At 42.2% G+C, this 18,148-nt stretch overlaps 2 protein-coding genes across 10 annotated transcripts in view; one reads left to right on the top strand and one right to left on the bottom strand.

Annotated features, from left to right (window-relative positions):
- agbl4 (AGBL carboxypeptidase 4) overlaps window positions 1-18,148 on the bottom strand; it is a 434,053-nt gene that overhangs the window by 322,035 nt on the left and 93,870 nt on the right. The window lies entirely within an intron of this gene.
- The window catches only part of elavl4 (ELAV like neuron-specific RNA binding protein 4), an 84,261-nt gene that overhangs the window by 19,620 nt on the left and 46,493 nt on the right, over window positions 1-18,148 (top strand). Inside the window, exon 1 of one of the 8 annotated variants that reach the window (XM_067597044.1) lies at window positions 688-991. The exons of 6 other annotated variants lie outside the window; for them this stretch is intronic. In XM_067597044.1, coding sequence (XP_067453145.1) covers window positions 983-991 — 9 coding nt within the window. In that variant the 5' untranslated portion in view covers window positions 688-982. Of the gene's footprint in view, window positions 1-687; window positions 992-1,912; window positions 2,345-18,148 lie in introns of those variants that run through there. One more of the 8 variants, XM_067597043.1, reaches the window with a different exon arrangement.

The raw sequence follows: 18,148 nt of genomic DNA, 5'->3' as shown, positions 1-18,148 counted from the left end.
ATAATTATTGGAAATAAATAAACTGTTGTAAAGATTATAATTGGCACCAGCATCCAACAGGTCCTGATTTGATAGTAGGCCTTTGAAATATCTAATTAAATAATCTGTAGTCTAATTGCTACTGTTCAAAACAATAGAGCTTACTGTGTGGCTCACCTATAGAATATACAGTGCTACATACTACAGTTAACACTGTTTTAGAATGAGCAACTGCTTTGAAAAGAGGATTTGGGGGTTGTATGGGGTTAGGACCCTTGATGAGCATCGGGTTTTTGTCACAAGAGCACTGCTGATGCTGTTTTTTAGCTGGGGAGGATAGGTCTATACACGCTTTAGTTAAACAATGCAGCAACAATGCAGATAATCCTTTTTTTTAGACGTGCTTGAATGACAAATGAAGGGGACTTACAGGACGCTGCTTACAATCTAAAAGCCTACATCGTGCAGGAGTTAACGTGTAGATTGCATTTATGTATGATTATACAGCGAGACGATGGTTAATTACGTGCATACACGAACATAAAGTCACTTCTCGAAGCATGGCTCATCTTCTACACTCCCCACGTCGTGGACCACACGAGCCTGCCTCCTCCACTCGCATCCGCGAGCGCACCGCCCCGTCCGCACCTCCCCAGCCAATGGGAGACCGCGCGCGAGGTGACTGGACTCGACGTGCCATAAATGGCTTTTTGGGGAAAGGTGTTTCTTCAGTGTCTTTTCTTTTTAGTGGACTCGCCTATCTCGCCGTGTTGTTTTGTTCCACTTTATACTAAGCGCGAGTGTTTTTTTCTTCTCTTGCACGGGATAAAGCTGCAGCTCTTCCACTAGACTCACTACACCACCACGTCGGTTCATTCATCCTCTCCAACACGCTGCCTCCACTCCATCCGATTCTCCTCGCTGACTTGAACGGCTTTTTACACTACAGTTTGTCCGCCGACAACACAGTTACAGTCCGTAACACCAAGAGCCTCAAACAAGAATGGTCATGGTGAGTAGATATTGTGATGCACAGGCTTTCTATCGCACCTGTTTGTCCCTTTATTGTTCCTTTAGTCCGTCTTTCTCAACCTACCCATATAGCATACCGCAGCAGGCAGACAGGTAGCACCGTAGTGATTTGTGTTGCCTACAGTAAACGTATTGACAGCCGCATTTTCGTTTTACCGTTTCTTAATTTTCCATTTTACTACAAAAAAATCATAGAAAATACGCATCTAAACACCACACCTGCCCGGACAGGTGTGTGCCGCGTGCTGAAGTGTGCGCGCGCTCCTTAAAATACCCCATAAAACCTATCAAATGCAAAGTTGTGAAATATCAGTTTTCAGTCAAATTCTGCTGCACCGTGTTTTTTTCCGTTGTGTATAGATATCTTTGTAGAAAAAAATTAACAGAATTAAAAAAAAAAAACTAATCTACAATTCGTTAAAGACTTTAATCATTATTTTTCTAAGCAAAAGCTCTAATTAGTCCTTTATGTTTGTGTAAAAGTGTGTGTTTGTGTGTGGAAGGGAGAGAGACAGGGAGTAAAGGGGAGTGAGATAGGTTGTATACACAGTCATGTAAATGTACAGGGGATTTTAACATGCACCCAGTAATAGTTAATTTATATACACAGTGCTGCGCAGGCATCCTATTACCATAGTGCCTGAGGCTGCAATCACTCTCCTAAAGCTCTGCTCTGCCCGGCTCACTCAAGCACAGACCTCAGCAGCGATTGATTGCTTTGCTGGGATTCAGAAAGCCTTTTCTCTGCCAAACCAGGCTGAGGCTGGCGTGTGCCGATGAGGGCTCAGAGCCAGCCAGAGAGAGAAGGTGTTAACACTGAGGGAGGGGGAGGTGAGGCCAAGGGCTGACAGGCAAGCCAAGAAGCCAATCACAAACTCTAGAGGAGAGGTTGGGGGGGGGGGGGGGAGAGTGGGCGGGCTCTGACCTTCCAGCTGAGCAGGGGACTGGGCGGGTGGCTGTGGGAAGGAGGGAGGGAGCAAGGAGGGGAGGGCGGAGGGAGGGAGGGAGACTTGCTGCAGCCCAGCACTCTCTCATCCAGGCACACCATTCTCCTCTCAGCATCTGTGGAAGAAGGCGATGCCTGCTCTGCACGCCTCTAGTACGCTGCTCTCTGCTCGCCGCTAAGACTCAGGCAGAAACAGGAAGAGAGGCAGAGTGAGACGGAGACAGGGAAAAAAAAAAGGAGAAAGTGTCAGAGCAGACTGAGACAGTGAAGGAGTAAGAGTGTAGATTTTCTTGGCTGAGGCGTTGCTGTAGCTGTTGTGTGGGGAGAGAGAGAGAGCGTGAGACAACGGCCGGCGTCTCCCAAATGGAGTGGAATGGGTTTAAGATGGTAAGGAAGAAATGCTACAGACAGCCTGCCACTATACTCCACTGTACATTGTTAACCATCGTTTCAATTTAGGCAGCCTACAGTGGCTCGAGCATGATGTAGTTGTAGATATACTATCACCCACTGTCAGTGTGTATTAGATTCTTCTAGCACAGGCAATACAGTGATACTGTTGAACTATGTGTTGTGCAGAATGTTAAGTTCCTTCATACAGGGAGGAAGGGTACAGCAGGGGGTTGAACTGCCAAGGTTTGTGGGCAGTATGAGAAACGGGGGAAGAGAGAAGGAGGGACAGAGACAGATATCATGCTAATAGGAGAGGTATGGAGGTAGAAGTAGAGGTAAGGAAAGACGGGGAGAGGAACAGAGGGAGGGAAGGGTTAATTCGGGGAACAGCACCCATTTTATGTTGAAGCCAGGGCTGTAGGTGTCCCCCCCTTTTCCTGCCTTTGCACCACTCTGAAATATTTACCTGCGTCTCGTACCGCAGCAGAGGTGGAATGCATATAGTTGATGCCGAATGTACTGTAAAATGATAGGGAAACTGGACTTTTGTGGATTTGATATTCATGTATGCAAAGTAGCCCATATTAATTAGAGGAGTAGACATGTTATCTGTTATGCTGCCTGTGTACTCAGCGCGAGTGTGTGTTGTCTGTCCATGTGTTGGCCAGAGCCGAAGAAAGATGGAGTAGGTGTGCTTGAGTTACGCGCATGCCTGCCTAACCATTTGTAATGCTGTGAATTATTTAAATTTTAAGCCCGTTGCTCACGTGTGTGTGTGTATGTGTGTACCAGGTATTCCTCATGTTGTAGGGATGTAAATCTGTTTACACAGTCAAGCAGTGGTTATGGTTAGGGTTAGGATAAGTCTCCAGGAAATGAATGTAAGTCAGTATAATGTCCTCTGAATTGATGGAAACATGACTGTGTGTGTGTGTGTGTGTATATGTGTGTGTGTGTGTGTGTGCGCGTGCGTGAATATTGCTGTGTGTGCTCACTTATGTGGCTGTGTAACTGTGTGTCGGGATGAGAGAAATCATTTAAAGCTATCCAAGTATTCTACTTTGCTCAGCTTCCTGAGACTCACTTAAACTTTCCATTTATCCATTCATCCATCACATTCAAGCGACAGAGTGAGAGGTTCACTAACAAAACTAGCAGCCATATTTCTTTCTCCTGACGTTTCCACCTGTCATATAAGACGGAGTTTTATTTCATTGCCGATACTGCGTCACCATTCTGGCTACAGAGTCAGTAGCAGTATTTTGCATTCTCAAGGCATCCATCTGTTTTTCAAAATGGGTTGCTTGCCATTCACAAAGTGGACTGACTCACTTTTGTATTTACATGGAGAACATTAGCAGCGTCATTCATTTGTCGGCAAGTAAATGTTTGATTGTTTGCGTGCTGGCTTCTTTACATTGGATGCAATCAAAATGCTAATTGAAACGAAGGCAACTCCCCGGCTTTGTGACTAGGCTAGTACTGCTAGCTGGTACACTGTCTCCCTGGACGGCTAGCAGCCTAGTGTAGCATAAATGGAGGGGTCTGGCTAGAACACATGACTGATGGAGAGAGGAAACGATGTGGAAAGATGGGTGTGAATGTCGACAAAGGCAGTGTATACTCTATGCTGCATACACTGATAAGAATGCTTTATAGTTATGGATGGACAGAGGGTGAAAAACAGAGTAAAAAGGAACAGTGAGAGAGGGAGTGAAATAGTCAAACGTTCATCGGTATAGAAGGTAATGAGTGTGCACCATGAAGCCTCCTGATGGGGAGCTAGTGGGGGACCTGGGCTAGAGACAGGCCATCGTTTCACGCGCACACACACACACACACAAACATGCAGTGACTCTATTACCCTCAGGCACAACACCATGAGCTCCAAGGTTACACATCAATGCTAATAGGGTGGGGTGTGTGAGGAATTTATTAGCTACAGTGCACCGAGCGAATGTGTGCTCAGTGATTTAAAATGTAACCGAAGATCAGGGAAACATAAGATAGGGATAGGTGATTTGCGTATGCGGTTCTGAGCTAATTATAGGTCTGAAGAACAATGAAGGTGTTTTATAGAAATTGAGTATGGATGATGAGCTAACAAATAAAAAGGAAAGTAAAAGTTACAGGACAAGAAACGTTGCTTTTTTACATGAACGCCTGCATGTGCTGTGTTTTGTACGTCTGTGTTATCGGTTCTAGTTGTCTGTGTGTGTCCGTATATCAAAGGGGCGACTGACGTGTGTCCAGATGCGGAGTGACATGGTTAACTAGAGCCTGATTAAACACTACGCAAATAGAGTGAGAAATAGAGAGAAGGAGAAATGGTTCAGACAGAAGAGCAATTCACTCTTCCTTCCTATGTTCCTGTGCACAAGTGTAGCTCTCAGGGATTTACTCTAAGTGGGTGTGTTGTATCGTACTTAGATAAACAAATCTTTAATTGTTTTGCATGGCGCTTGTGGAAATGTCAGATGATTCTTTTTTTTTTCACAGACACATACAACCACCATACAGTTTTTTTTCTGCAAACTGTAAATGTTAAGAAACACAAAGAAAACAGTCTGCTAACCTCACATGACACATCATTTATATATATATGTATATATATATGTATATATGTATATCCTTGATAAATATAAATCAAGTAACATAACCAATATCAACAACGACAGCAACTCTTACAAACACAAACAAGACAATATAAAACCAATCAACGAAAAACAAATGACAAGCTATAATACGAGATAACCCACGCTGTGTAATGGATAATCTATATTGTCCTCCAAGATACAGGGATCAGTCAGATATAGTATTCAAACACAGATGGTTCAGAGGCCCTAGATAGGCAGTTGATCGGCTCTACAGTCATGTTTCTCTAATTGTGACACAAACAAACCCCACACTCCATTAAAGATATCTTCTCTCCCATGTAGTCTATATGTCACCATTTTACACATTAATTCAATCCACTCTTTAAAGGTGGACATAGTGGAAGATTTCCAGTGCCGTAAAGTTATTCTACAACCAGTAACCATGGCTAAACGAAACCATAACATCCCGTGTTTGACAATTTAAAAAAAGATACTGGTCAAGGAGTCCCAGTATCTTTTTCCAAACTCATTGTTAACCCTGCCAACTGTGGCGACTGAGCACATTTGATATATTTGTAAAATCTTGATGGACCAAACTGTGTGTTTCCTTTTTAGGAAGAGCTTCTGAATTCTAGTTGAACCACCAAGTTTACATTTTTTTTAAATCAAAAACTATACAATATCTAATTTGGAAGAATCTCCAGAAGTCTGAGGTAGGCAGATTATGCTAATTTTTAAGATCCTCAAAAGATCGAAATCCTCCATCCTCCACAAGGTCATCAAGAATCTGTATGCCCGAGTTGACCTATCTTTACCAAAAGAGAGATTTCCCATCTGTTAAGATCTTCTTGTACCATACACAGGCTCTTGGTGTGGCATATGGATTGGACCCTGTTTTTTGATGTACCACCCTCCATGTTTCTTGAGTGAAGGCCAACACAGGGTTTTGAAACGGAACTGGTCTACGTTGTTGAATCAGGAAGGCCTTCAGGGAGGACGGGTGTGTCATTTCCTGGTCAATTCTAACCTAAGAAGGGACATTATTTTCAGGAAAATTTATTTTGGCAAGTTGGGACCATGAAAAAGTCCAGTGATACCAGTCAATGCGGGATAGAGAGAGTCCACCCTCCTCTTTTGCCGTATATAATTTTGCCCAGTTAAATAAAGGTCTTTTCCTGCCCACACAAAGTTCTCTACCATTGCATTGAATCTTTTCAGTAGTAATTGTGGGAAGGACAAGGGGAGCATGTATAAAATGTGATTTATTTTAGGAGCTATCATCATTTTACTAGGTTTATTCCTAATAGAGATATGTTTATCTTGGCCCAATTTTGTAACATGGTCTGTATATTTTGAAGTATGGGTGAGATATTAATTTCCATTATTTGTTTTAGACCCTGTGTTAACCTGATCCCGAGATGCATGACGCCCTCTGGCATCCACCTAAAGTGCCAGTTGGCTCTTATAGCTGGGGTACATATGCTAGACAGTGGCATAGCCTCTGATTTTGTCCAGTTAATTGCATAACCAGACACTTTGGAAAAAGAGTTAATGACAGAGCAGATTTCTGGTACCACAATTTCAGGGTTGCTAGCCACCAGTAATTAATCATCAGTGTAAAGGAAAGGTTTGTGCTCTACCTGACCAGCCCTAACTCCAGTTATATTTATGTTATTTCGAAATGCGATAGCTAGTGGTTCCAGGAAGAGTGCAAAGAGGTGATAGAAGCAAGCACTGGCGGGCTCTGCGGCTTAATTTGAAAGGAGATCACATTATCCCATTTGTCAGAGCAGTGGCTTGTTGGTCTGTGTACATTAATTTAACCCACTGCCTGAACAATGGACCAAACCTAAATTCTCTAGTGAGAAGAATAGATATGGCAGCTCTACTTTGTCGAATGCCTTCTCGGCATCTAAGGAGAAGGCGATTACAGAATCTACATCATTCCTTGTTTTCCACATAATATGCAGCAATCTCTGTATGTTATCAGATGAGTTTCTTCCCTTCACAAACCCTACCCGATCTGGGTGAATAAAAGATGGAGTCACCTTTTCTAGTCTAGTTGCTTATATTTTTGCCAATATTTTTTCATCAACATTAATCAGAGATATTGGTCCGTTATTACCACGCTGCTGGGGATCTTTTCCTGATAACAGCTGATCACATACTTTCAGGAAGTCTTCCCATCTGAAAGGCATCCTGATAGACAACATGTAGTCTCGGAGCCAGCTCTTTCTGGAATCTCTTATAAAAGTTGGCCATAAACCTATCTTTCCCCAGGGCCTTCCCTGTTTTAAGGCTGCTAATCTCTTGTCTCACTTCAAGACAAATATTCCCTTCTAATAACAACCTTCTGTTAACATTGGGAGTCCAATTGATAAAAAAAAATTCTTCCAGTTTTCCCTACTCTACTATTCCTTGTGACGTGTACAGCTCTTGAGAGAATGATTGAAATGTGTTGTTTATTCCTTTTGTGTCTGTGACAAGGTTGTTGTCCTCATCAAATACTGAAGGAATCAGGTTCTGTGTTTGTAGTTGCTTTACTTTATGTGCCAATACCTTCCCAGCCCTTTCGCCTTGTTTGTAGTATCTTTGACTTGTGCAAAAAAGTGCAAATTCAGTTTTCTTCTTCAATACATTGTTCACATTTAAGTTTATTCAACTTATTCCATATGTTTGGCTTTCTGTTTTCAATATAGTGTTTTTCTATCTTATTAATTATCTAATTTTAACATTATCTCAGTATCTTTTTTCAATGAGAGCTATGTTGGATAAGGCATCCTCTCAGATAAGCTTTGAACACATCCCATATTATACAATTTTCAAATGAGCCCTCATTGTGAGCCCAAAATTCGTGGATTGCTGACTTAATAAATGTGTATGATTCTTCCTTATTCTTAAGGACTTATTAAAGGATATTGTAATGTTTTTCTTATGTTCCGTGATAAGGCAAGGACTATATCCACAGGTGCAGACAGAACTATATTGCCAATTGTGGCACTCATTATTTGATGTTATTCTTAGTGTTAGCATGGTAGAGGACCTTCAGCTTACCCTAGCGCTACCACCAAGTGTACCTCTGTGAGTTATGAGTATCCACAGATACAAGTATAGATATCTATACAAACCATACTATACAAATTAATCATAATTGGCAGAAACAGAAACATAGCTTTTTCTCATTTCTTCTCATTTCTAACTAGCTCTTGTAACATGTTTCATGCTGTGAAATAAATTGCTGAAACAACTGGATCGTCCTTTTGACCACGTCAGACCTCTTGTGATAAACTAACAGCTAAAAAATTGCTGTACAGACCACCCAGACTGGTGTTCTGCTGAGATATTCAGAGTAACAAAAACTAAGCTTCCTGTTTTCACTTCCTTTAAGTTGGTCACACGAGCCCAGTATGTTTATTTGCTTGTAGAAAGAGTTTTTAAAATGCCGTATGGCTAATTTTATAGTTTATGATTGTTTCCCTCCAGAAAAACATTTTGGCAGAAGTGAATTACGCATGTGGTGGGTTTGATTCGCTGTTTGTGGCTTGTTGTGTGTTGTTTCTCAGCCTGTAGTGGACGTCTTATATTGACCTTCATCAAGTACACTTTGTACAGGGACAAGAGGTACTTAACACTTAAGAATTCTTAGGATTTGTGTTAAGAGTGCATACTGTAGTCATGGCTGTGCTGCTGTTAATGCTGTTAGTTCAGTTTTTCACAAGTTGAGGTTACACTGCAGTTCATTACACATACCGTTAGCTACAGAAACCTGAAATGTCAAATGGTCACAGTGTTGGGTGTGTGTTTGTGCTTTTGTATGTAGTTGTGGGTAATAATGCATGTGAGTGCACATACTGTGAATGACTAATGTGTGCGTGTGTGTGCATTTCTGAAGTGTGTATGTCCTCCCTCTGGCTTTAGGCGTTCAAAAGGATTGGGGCTGAGACACAAAGACACTAGTCAGTCAGTCAGTTATGATTACATATTTACTGCTTTAACTTTGACCCCAGACTGTAATGAGGATGTGTGTGTGTGAGTGAGGATGTTAAGAAAGGGCGATAGGTATATGTAAGCCAGAGATGTGCGTCTTAAGACTCATAACAGTATGATACTCAACTTGTTAAGTGAACTGTGAATTACTTTTTTTTTTTTTAGTAGAATGGCAGTGGCTCCCCCCACATTACACAGTCATAAGGGAAAGTCTGATCCACAATAATATTTAGATTAGTTTGTCAGTTCATGTGTTATTTGAACAAATGCCTGCAAGTTCATCAGTAAGAAAAAAACTTTAGAGAAAAGAATTGAATTATTCTCATGCAAAATAAGTGTATGATTCAAGATACTGATATGATGCACCCATATATTTTTGTTGAGTGGTGGTTAAAAATAGCTACTATATTACAAAGTAAAATTTTGATTTGACACCACTAAGATACCTGAATAATTGATTTCTTCTCAAATTTCTTTGGCCCATATTCTTGAGATAAGAGGTTTTACCATTACTTTGGTATATTTTGTCTAAGTGCATTATGCAGTCTATCAGTATTTTGGTGGTATAGTGTCAGTATAAATATTGCAAAATATTTTATTGTCTTTAAATGTCTTTTCCACTTTCCTTTAAATAAAAGCTGGATGGAAGCAGTTAATGAGCCAAAAGCCTGTTTGAATAAGAAGCTGCTGTAACAATCTCTGTCCCAATTAGCACGCTTTGGTTTTTAAATATTCCTTTTGTGTGAAGCCTAAACACACATGAAGACTCACAAAACGGTCACGTTGAAAATTTAATAGGCTTCCACAGCGATTTCCTTCATTTATTTAAAATGTTTTTTTTTCCTCTCTTTTTAAAAAGCTAGAAATCTGAGAGGCATGGCAAGGCATTCTGCTGTGAGGGGAGCAGCATTCACAAATACTAGACCTAATTCCTTTGGCAGCAGCTCAAACTGCTACAGACAGACACATAATCAGCTGGGGAGTGTTAGCGCCTCAGCCCACTAGCAAACACAGGACCGAGCCCTTGTTGTGCATCGCTGCTTTTCAGAATAAATATCCCGATGGAAAATACAGTGGGAGGAAAGAGGTATTCATGTGTATATAGCTCTTTGTTCAGTCAAAGATACAGAAGGAGAGAGGAACACTTGCTTTCTTAGCTGCTTTACTGCTCATTCTTTCTCTATCCTCTCTCACCCGTTCTCTCTCTCGCTCCCTTCCTTCTTCCCCCTTTTTCTCTCATCCTCCACTGTACCCCGTGTGTTTTGGTATTCATACAGATGTTTGGATTTGAGTGGCAGTTTCTCTGGAGACTGTGCACAAGCGGCTGACTCGTCTCATCTGCATTTTGCATCCCAGGAAAAAAAAAAGAGAACAGAAAGCAGCGGAAAGTATCAGCAGGCAGACAGGCTGTTTGTATGTGTGTATGTGTATGTGTGTGTGTGTGAGAGAGAGAGAGAGAGTGTGTGTGTGTGTGTGTGTGTGTGTGCACATTGCCTGTTGTTTGGCTTTGGCAGCTTAACTGGCCCCAGCGCTGTTGCTGTGTGATGTTTAAAGGACGTTTCAAGGTCATGCTTTCGACAGGCCTCACCGCCTCTGACATATTAAACATTTATATATTTCTGTAGCTGGATGAATTATAGATTGAACATGCAACTGAACATGCTACAAAATGGCACCATTGTGGTTGGTAATAGACACATTAGGGCCTACAAACGCAGCATCCCACACGACATCCTTTAACCTGCCTTATCTCATCAATAGCAACACTAACGCAGGGACAAATAAAAAGGCTGGTCGTACTCGATGCAGTGTACAAAGACAGTAGAAAATCCCACCGCGGCAGGAGAGTGTGTATGGAGGTCCATCTGCAAGTCAGTTGTGGTCAGTGACTCATAAAGATAGGGGCTGCTTTACATAAAGATCATAAATCTGACAGACTTCAATGAAAAGGAAAAGCTATCTCCTCATGAATTATTAGAGGGAATGCAGGCTAGGAGGTAGATAATACACATAGTCGGACTGGCCATCGGGAGCACCGGGAGAAATCCTGGTCACGCTGTGGGCCGCTTCATTATACAAAAACAAGAGCGAGAGAGATGCGTTGTCGGCCCACTTTGATTATACACCTCCCCCCATGATGGAGTATCTGCAGTCTGGTTGTGGTGGGCTGGTCTGGGTAGAAAAGTCCAGGGCCATTTTTTAGTCCCAGTCCGACCCTGATAATACCTGACTATTTCTCTTGTCAGTCAGTGATTTGGTTTGCCTTTTATATGTAGTACAGAACATGTGAAATCAGAGATATCCAACCAGCTATTGGGAGTTATCAGGCCGCGGTTTGACATGGTAAATTCTGACAATGGAGCCGTTGTCCCAGCAGGAATATGGATTGTCACAGTCAATGCATATTCCCTTTCAGTGGACAGGAATACTGCCTTTCTATCAGTATAAACTAGATGGAAATGGAGGAAGGGAAATCAGATGCATATGGAGACTGATAAACGTCAGCAGCAGGCATTAGCAGCACCTGTCAAGTTGATATTATGGGTGTGTGTGTTTATGTGAGAGAGAGAAAAAAGAAAAAAAAGAGGGACAGAGAAAATGGAAAAAGTAGAAAGATAGATGTGTGTTATCTCATTGATGTGCAGCTCTCCAGCACATGCTGTCAGACTAAAACGCTGTTGCAGAATTTTGTATGGCAATCAGCCACCGCCTTCTATACATTGCCTTCCTGGCACATGCCACAGTATATGAGCAGAGATAGTCTCCTGTGGGCATTTTCAATTACTCTGCACTGTACAGCAGTAGGGGGGATTAATCTGCTCGTTTGAATGCACGCCACACTTAATGGTTTAGCTGGTGTGCCGCGGGCATCGTCTCTTAGCTGTGCTGGTATACATTTAGGCTTTTTGTGTCTCACACTGTTCCTGCTGCAGTACGACCAATTTCTGATTGCACCACTCTCACATCAAGTTACACTTAGATTAGATTTTCACAGAAGATGGGCTCACTATAAATTCTCTAGTCAAACTCCAAATTGATTGCATAATGACTAGTACTAAGCAACTCTGCAGCATTAGGAAAGTGACTATGTAGCTATAGGAATGAAAACATATTCAAAAAGGGAATAAGCACAAAGAAATCTGGTTTATACACTGACTAATGTAGCTTAATATTTAAATGACAACAGGCTTATAACTATACTAAGGACCAAATAAGATAAATCATTAATGCATAACGTCGTCCAGCACATGAAGGTTGCTAAAAGATTTGCCAGGGGATAGATATAAAGTTTCAGCTTGTCTCTCAACAGCGATGGTTGTAACCTCCTCTACATCTACATGTAGTTTCGAGTTATTCATTGCCTCCATCAAACTGTTTACTCATTAAGACAGATGACGGACGGCTGTCCTTTTCCCTTGCAGCTATTTGATTATATGAGCTCCGGTTCTGAGCTGAATCGATAACCAGTTCAGCTAGGCACACGCGTATAAACACACACATGCGCACACTAACATACACTCAGACACACCCTCACACTGTACCCTGGGCTGTGGAATGAATTCTTGAGTACAGCGGTCGATTGGTGTCTATGTGATTTAGCTCTATGGCTTTACTGCAAGGCAGACGCACGCAAACACACACACACATACATACACACAATCACACACAAGCAGGCAGTGTCTGAGATGCAACTGATGGGGGGGGAAACAGTGATTAGATTAGCAAGAGCTCTGCTTAGCAGCCGGGCCAGTGCTCCACTCTCTCCCTTGTTCTCTGTGTAAGTGCTGTGCTGTAGGTTTTGTTCTTATCGTATACCTTCAGGCTGTTTATAACTTTTTAAATACCTGTTCAACAAAGCCAATATTACCACTTCCAGCCTCAAACCAGTTTTAATTAGAACACCTACTGTGAATTATACTGAAAATTGAGTTCAGTCTGAGGAGTTTATAAGTTTCTTATTCTGCTGTTCAGGAGTCGCCTTTTGGGAAGGTTGCTTTAGCCAGTTATCTTGTTCTTCAAGGCCCTTTTTTATACATAGAAGAAGCATGACTAGAGGCTTGAGTAAGCTAGGAATCTACAGTAGTTTATAGTTGCTACGTTGCAGTGACATGATGCTGCTTATCCCTGACCTGACACATGCAGGTGGACACAGTAACAGTGTGTAGTTGAATAGTTCAGTTGGGTGAATCTGAGTGCATTTGTGCATGTTTGCATATGTTTTTTTATGTACATGCTAGCATATTTTAGTGTAGTTTGCTAAAAATAGGGAACAGCTTCTCTAAAATGACTGGTTGCCTGCACAGGTGCATGGCCGCATTCACCTGCCAGCTACTTGTGGAGGTGGTGTCCTCGCTCATGACACATGGTGCTGACTCAGATGGATCAGCCTTGCCTGTTCTCCCTACCTCACTGTCTACTTCTGTGTCCTGCGTTCTATGTTCTGTGTCCTCTGTCCCAGCCCGGCTAAAAGTAACTTCAGCTCAAGACATAAATGAGCAACCACTTTAAGTAAAAGTAGCCAGGTTAGATCATAGTCACAGCAACATGATTTTTTGTGTTGTGAAAAATGAAGACAGAGAGAGAGAGAAAAAAAAAAGTAAGGCCCTTTTGGGAAGGATCAACCTTTTATGTCATGTTAAATGACAAGCGTGATATAGGCCTACTGTAGCCTGACAGTGCTCCTCCTGTCTCTGCTGCTTTGCCTTTACCCCTTTCTCTTATTCTCAATCTGTCTTTTGTACTTACCGTCCACATAAACATGGTTAATACTTACTGAATAGGCCCTACATGTTAGATAAGTATCAGCTCCACTAAAACCTTTAAACACATTAATGACATTTAATTAAAGATGGAATCCCATGTAGGGGATGAGATGATGATTTAGCCTCTTTAATCCACCAAAATGTCCTAGCTAAGGGCCTCGACAGTGATCACTCCCATCCGTCACACCCAGGGATTACAGCAGGACAGACAGCGATGCACAGCAGAGACATCTTGCTGATTTGACTGAGCTGGGAGCCGTGGTGCTGGCTGCAGAGGCTAGAACTGGAACAAAGGCTGGCAAGCTGTTGATGGGGATTTGATGCTGTTCAATGGAAGACTGCTGTTGGGATGATGGTGCTGCGTTGACTTGCAGCTGAGGATTGGATAGAGAAATAGGGGTCAGGGGCATGAAGCGAGGGACTGTTCCTGGCACATTAGAGAAACTAGGAGAACTGTGATGAAGACCTGAGAGGCCAGGCCAGGGCTGGGGCTGAGGGACAGGGACTTGGGCTGACAGGCAAGGCCAGGCCTTCAATTCCAAGGCCCAGTCCCCATGCCTTAGGCTTCAGCCAAAGAGCGAGGCAGGTGTCCAGCTGATCTCACACCCCCACAAGGGAGGAACTGCAGAGCACCAGTCACTGGAGCTGCACAAATTGAAGTGTCATCTCCAGAGTCAAGATGCTCACCAATTTTCTGCATGCGTTGGTGCAGAGTTGGGATTCAGCCAGTGGACAAATGGCTCCAGTTCCGCCTACAGTTTGGCTGAGCAAAGGAGACTGTGGTATCTCTGTGTGTGTATTTTGTCTGTGTGTGTGAGAGAGACTGAGAATGTGACTATGTACAGTATGTATGGAGCACTGCAGGTTGTCAGCGTCATCGTCCTTTTTTTTTTTTTTTGCCTTTTTACTACCTATAATGCAGCGTGAAATAGTGTTTGAGAAGAGTTTTTAGATAAAAAATTAAGTCAAGTAAATCTTAATAGATTAAGTCAAGTTACGTCACTTTAGAAACAAGAAAAACTGAACAATACATCAAATATTTACAATTTGAAAATATTTGCCAATAGACTCATCCTATGATTGTGAAACATAAATCTTGAGAAAGCTAAACGAGATATAGATCCTGTCTGACATGTCCCTCGGGCAATTGACGGTATCCTGTCATCTCCTGACCTCTGACCTTACGCAAGTATGTGCCGATTACCCAAGAGCTGTGAGGGGGTGTGTGGGAAAGCTTCATCGATCTCACTGAAAGACTGAAACATCACAAAAGAGAAAAATGAGAGGAGGGGGTGGGCGGGGGGAGAGTCAAGCCAAAGTTAAATGAAAAATTGCTTACGTACACGTCTCGCGCGGTCTGGAACATTTATTATTCCGAGTCACACAGAGAGAAAAGAGGTGGAGGAGGATAGAAGAAGAGAAGAATCCATTTGGTAAAGTAGATGCAGATCGATGAGACTGGAGGCAGGCAGGCCAGAGTGCAACAGAGGAAGGGTGTGTGTGTGTGCGTTGGTGAGAGTCTGTGATGTGTCTGTGTGTGTGCTTGCGTGCATGAGGTGTCCCAGATTATTTTCCCTGATTGATCCGGCCCAGCATCCGTCTGACCTGCAGGACATTTCAGAGCTCGTAAGATGCTGGTGGAGGTGGAGAGATGGTGAGGGAGAGACGGCCAGGAAGAAAGGGAGAAGAGAGAGAAAAATAAAAATCAATAGCACGGAGAAAGAGCATTACAGGGAACTTGACTGGCCGAGAAGCTGAGATAGTAAAGTCGTATTAATCTCTTTGTGTCTCAGTCAGTTTGATAGGAACTCCAATTCAGTATCACTAACTCCTATGTAGTATCACTTTGGGGGAATAAGAGGGAGTAGTATCAGGGGTCACTGCTGTGTGGGTGCAATAAGGGTACATATAACACAAATTGTCATTTTTTATTTTCATATATGAGTCACGTAGCATTGGCATCTGACAAAAAATGACTGTAGAATTAGGTGATGTTTTCTGTCTGATGTTCTCTCTTCTGTCATTTTCACATTTGTAAAAATAAGACGCATAAGGCATAAGGAAATCACAAATAAAGTCTGAGGCAAGATGGTGAGGCAAAGTCTAACAAGTCAGATGGTTGCTTGCTGGCTCCATTTTGTAGCTGCCAGGCAGTGTGTCTATCAGCGGAGAGATCCTGCAGCATACTGTCTATTCTGCAGTCTCTACAGCCTCCATCTATCCTGGCCAAGTGAGGGTAAATTGATTGTCTAAGCTCTGTAAGAGAAGGGGGAGGGAAACCTGCACTAGGCCAGTCATATGAAGTAGTGGTTTATGGTGTAAAAGTAGCAGAGGAGTGATGAAGGTGAAAAAGGACAGAAAAGCGAGACAGAAAGTCCTTGGTCATTTAAATTTTAGCTGGTACCATATGTTACATAGGGCTGTGGAGAAGGAAAGACTGTCACAATCTTCTTGCATAATATGGAAGAAAACCTTGTAAAATGGATTAATACTCAGTAAAAAAGAAAGATATGTTTGTCCCTGTGGCATTTTCGACTGTTAGAGGAAAACAAATGTATACTCCCCTTCCTTGCTGTAGGCGGATAAGGCTTGTCCTATTTGACTGCAGTACCCAGACACCACTGGCCGGGAGCCCAAGGAGACAGGAAGCACTTTTGTGGCATCAAATATTAATGGCGTTATAGAGTGTATTGATTATATAATAAGTTTTCCCAGCATCTGAGCACCGACTGAAATGTATTCCCTGAATAATTGAAAATGTATCCATGAGCGGTTTTTCATCTCAATGGTTGGTGAATGTAATTGCATTGCACCCTTATTCCAGTGTTATTTGAGATTTTATCAGAAGATGCACATGTGTGTTCATGTGATAAATGCAAGGACAGCGAGAATATGAAGAAAGATGAAACTCTGTGTGTGTGTGTGTGTGTGAGTGTGTGTGAGTGTGTGTGTGGTATGCCTGAGACTGTTTTATCGAATGGTTGAGCATTGAATATTGAGCACTGAGTAGTGTTTCGAAAATGGGACACAGGGACTCAAACGCACTTGTAAGAAATGTAATATTCCTTTTGACAACATTATGCTCCCTTGCACTATACATTAGTTGTTGAAATGGAAACTCATATACATCTGCTTGCTGCTTCTTACATTTTTATCACCACATTTGTACATGCTACGATAATACTGCACTGTCTGCTTGCTGCGGCACACCATTCCCTTACGCACTGACCATAGTGTGTAAAATGACGGCTTTGCAGAATGGGTGAAAAATGCTTTTGATGTTTCACCTCTGCCTAACGTTTCCTTTTTTCAGGGTAGCTTTTCAACTTTACTTTTAATGGATTGTACAAGTCATTTTAACATGCAGGCTATACAGTATGCTGTCCTCAACCCTCTGGATGAGATGAATGTTGTTGTATGAGGTGGCTTCAAATTGTTACGAGCGTGGGCACCTTAGCCCTGGGGTGTAGCTATCCCTGGCACTACCCACACTTGGCTCTTTCAAAATGGTTATAAATATGCCTCCCTGGCTTTGGCACACCTCAATGAGGTTGACCTAACACTGCTAACTGCTTTTAAAATTGAAATTTAAACAAAATCCTAATGCTTCTCACTAATTTCGCAGATTTACCCAGTAGGAAATGTTTTTATATTTTACACAACCATTTAGATCTGTCTGTTTTATACCAATAGTTACCCTTTGGTCTTCTCCAGACTAAGACAAAGATGGCTCAGCTTGATATTTATCTATGATCATCTCAAAAATATCTCAATATTCACTTTTAGCTGTCAGTAAAGTAGACACAATATTCCGTGTCCTCTTTTCTACCCTGACCTCTTTGCCCCTGTGTATCTTCTTTTTCCCTTTCAAGCTGACAGTTCACTCTCATTTAGACCTCCATTATGCATTCTCGCCTAAGTTTACAAGACACATTGACAACAGAACATGTACAGACTCTCTCTCTCCTCCCCCACCTCTGTCTCTCTCTTTCTTTGAAGTATTGGAAGTGTCTTCCCCATTACTCAGCCCTTGCCTTTTCTTCCTCCTCCCATCTGATCCCTCACTCCCTCTCTTCATCTCTCTGAAGGAGTAAATGAAGGCAGAGGTCATCCCTCCTCTCTTCCTCCTCTCCTGCTAAATTGGCTGCTCGTAGCATCCATAGATAGCTGCAGGCATTTAAGCCCCCTGCTCTGGAGAGCTAGTGAACAGACTTCCTGCTCATTTGTGGCATTTCTGTCTCTTCAACCACAGGCTTGTTTATCCACAGATAGCAAGAGGGAAACCCTCATTATAAACTCTGCCAAGGTCATTGCAGTCACCACACCAATCTGCTGGCTTCAACACACATATGCAGTTTTATTCTACCGCTATGAAGGTTTACTCAAATGATTAAAACAGACTGAAACAAATCTTTACCCCCATTTCTATCTAAGCCATTTCACTTTCAGCT

Source organism: Thunnus thynnus, chromosome 8 (genome assembly GCF_963924715.1).
Source record: "Thunnus thynnus chromosome 8, fThuThy2.1, whole genome shotgun sequence".
NCBI classification, from domain to species: Eukaryota; Metazoa; Chordata; class Actinopteri; order Scombriformes; family Scombridae; genus Thunnus; species Thunnus thynnus.
The sequence above is the reverse complement of the archived record's forward strand: the minus strand, read 5'-3'. Positions and strand labels throughout refer to the sequence as shown.